Source organism: Brassica oleracea, chromosome C8 (assembly GCF_000695525.1).
Source record: "Brassica oleracea var. oleracea cultivar TO1000 chromosome C8, BOL, whole genome shotgun sequence".
NCBI classification, from domain to species: Eukaryota; Viridiplantae; Streptophyta; class Magnoliopsida; order Brassicales; family Brassicaceae; genus Brassica; species Brassica oleracea.
The window spans coordinates 20,017,718-20,019,413 of NC_027755.1; the positions used below are offsets into that span (position 1 = coordinate 20,017,718).

The 1,696-nt window shown below is 32.6% G+C and overlaps 1 protein-coding gene across 1 annotated transcript in view; it reads left to right on the top strand.

The window, feature by feature from the left end:
* The first annotated feature begins 790 nt into the window (after positions 1-790).
* Positions 791-1,696, top strand: part of LOC106308893 (sterol 14-demethylase-like) — a 7,052-nt gene continuing 6,146 nt past the window's right edge. Inside the window, exons 1-2 of the mRNA XM_013745998.1 lie at positions 791-951; positions 1,090-1,318. Of these exons, the coding sequence (XP_013601452.1) occupies positions 1,090-1,318 (229 nt within the window). The 5' untranslated portion in view covers positions 791-951. The remainder of the gene's footprint in view (positions 952-1,089; positions 1,319-1,696) is intronic.

Sequence of the window (1,696 nt, forward strand, 5' to 3'; positions counted from 1 at the left end):
TGGTTCTTATGTTATGTGTGACTATAGGTTTCATCTCATCATCTGTAAGAATTGGACGTAGGGCCGTTCAAATATGTGTGTCAATTTATCAAAATACATAGTTGGATCCAACCAATCCATTCCATAAAGGGTTTAAAAATTAGTAACTCATTTGATTGTCCTGGATCAATTTGACAATATTCTCAAAATTTACCTGTGAGAACTAATAATAAAACTTTGGACAAGAAGAGTGTCATTAGACAGCATCCTAATCCTAAGTTCCTAACATGCTAATATGATCCACAAATGTTGATGGACAGAAAAAAAAAACAAAAGATGATTAATAAAGCCATAATATTTCAAACCTTCACAACACATACTTCTCGTTTCAAAATAATCCATATTTTATAGTTCACCTGCATATTAATCAAACATATTAATTTTTAATTATAAAATACATTATTGTTGTAAATAATTATTTTAAAAAATTCGAATCAATAAAAAATTTCAAATCAATAAAAATTTAACAAACAGAATATCTTTCTAAGTTACAGTTTACCATTATTATAGTATTATCTAACAAAATACAAGAAAAATATAAAAAATGTATCTTTTTAAAACTTTTCAAAATAAATAAATCATTTTGAACTCCATTAAAAATGAATACTAAAATATAAAATTAAAACCAGCCGTTGGTTTTCAATATTTATGTTGAATATTTTACACCAACCAATCAACAAAAACCGTTAAAAATGCCACGTGTATAACAGGTGAATTTCATTTTTAGAATAAATAATAAATCGAAAAAAGAATATTATTAAACCGGTGAGAGAAAGCAGCAGGTTTCAGTCAGCGTCGAAAGCGACGATATCTCTCATCTCCATCATCAGACCAAATCTCAAAGACTAAACCTTTCTTCTTCTTCCTTCCTCACGCGCCGTCTCTCAAACTCGTCTCCTTCATTCCTCCAATGTAAGCTTTCCTCACTCTCCCTCTAGTTTCTAACCTCTCTGTGTCACTCTTCACTAGCTCAATTCTTTAAAGTCTTAAACTTTATCAGTCACGAATCAATCTCAACCAATCACGATCTGATCTACTCTCTTTTGACAGATGGAACTAGATTCAGACAACAACCTCTTAAAGACAGGTCTGGTCATAACAGCAACACTCGTCATAGCCAAACTCATCTTCACCTTCTTCACTTCCTCCTCCAAGAAGAAGCGTCTTCCACCCACTCTCCAAGCCTATCCTCCACTCATCGGAAGCCTCCTCCGTTTCCTGAAAGGTCCCATCGTAATGCTGAGAGACGAGTACCCCAACCTCGGAAGCGTCTTCACAGGGCCGGCTGCTCAAACCTTTTACGGGCCCTAGGGCAAAATTAAAAAAAGTGATCCTTCACCGATGAAATTAAAATTTTGAAATTGTAGTTACAGGCTAAAATAAAATCGTTTTCGTTTGAAAATGTAAGCACAACCATAAAAGTAAAACAGTCTTGCTCTTTTTATCGCTTTTTTTTTCTTGAGAATGAAATCATTTGTTCCTACAAAAACCTTCAAAATATAATATCTTTAATCGGCTATACTTCAAATTCAAGTTAATTTCTAAAATTTGAGTAAAAAGAAAAGTACCCCTGGATTTAAGAATCAAAAAATGAATTGATGAAGCTGAAAGTGAAACTGAAATGGATACCTGAAACAAGAAAACAAAAAAAAATCCT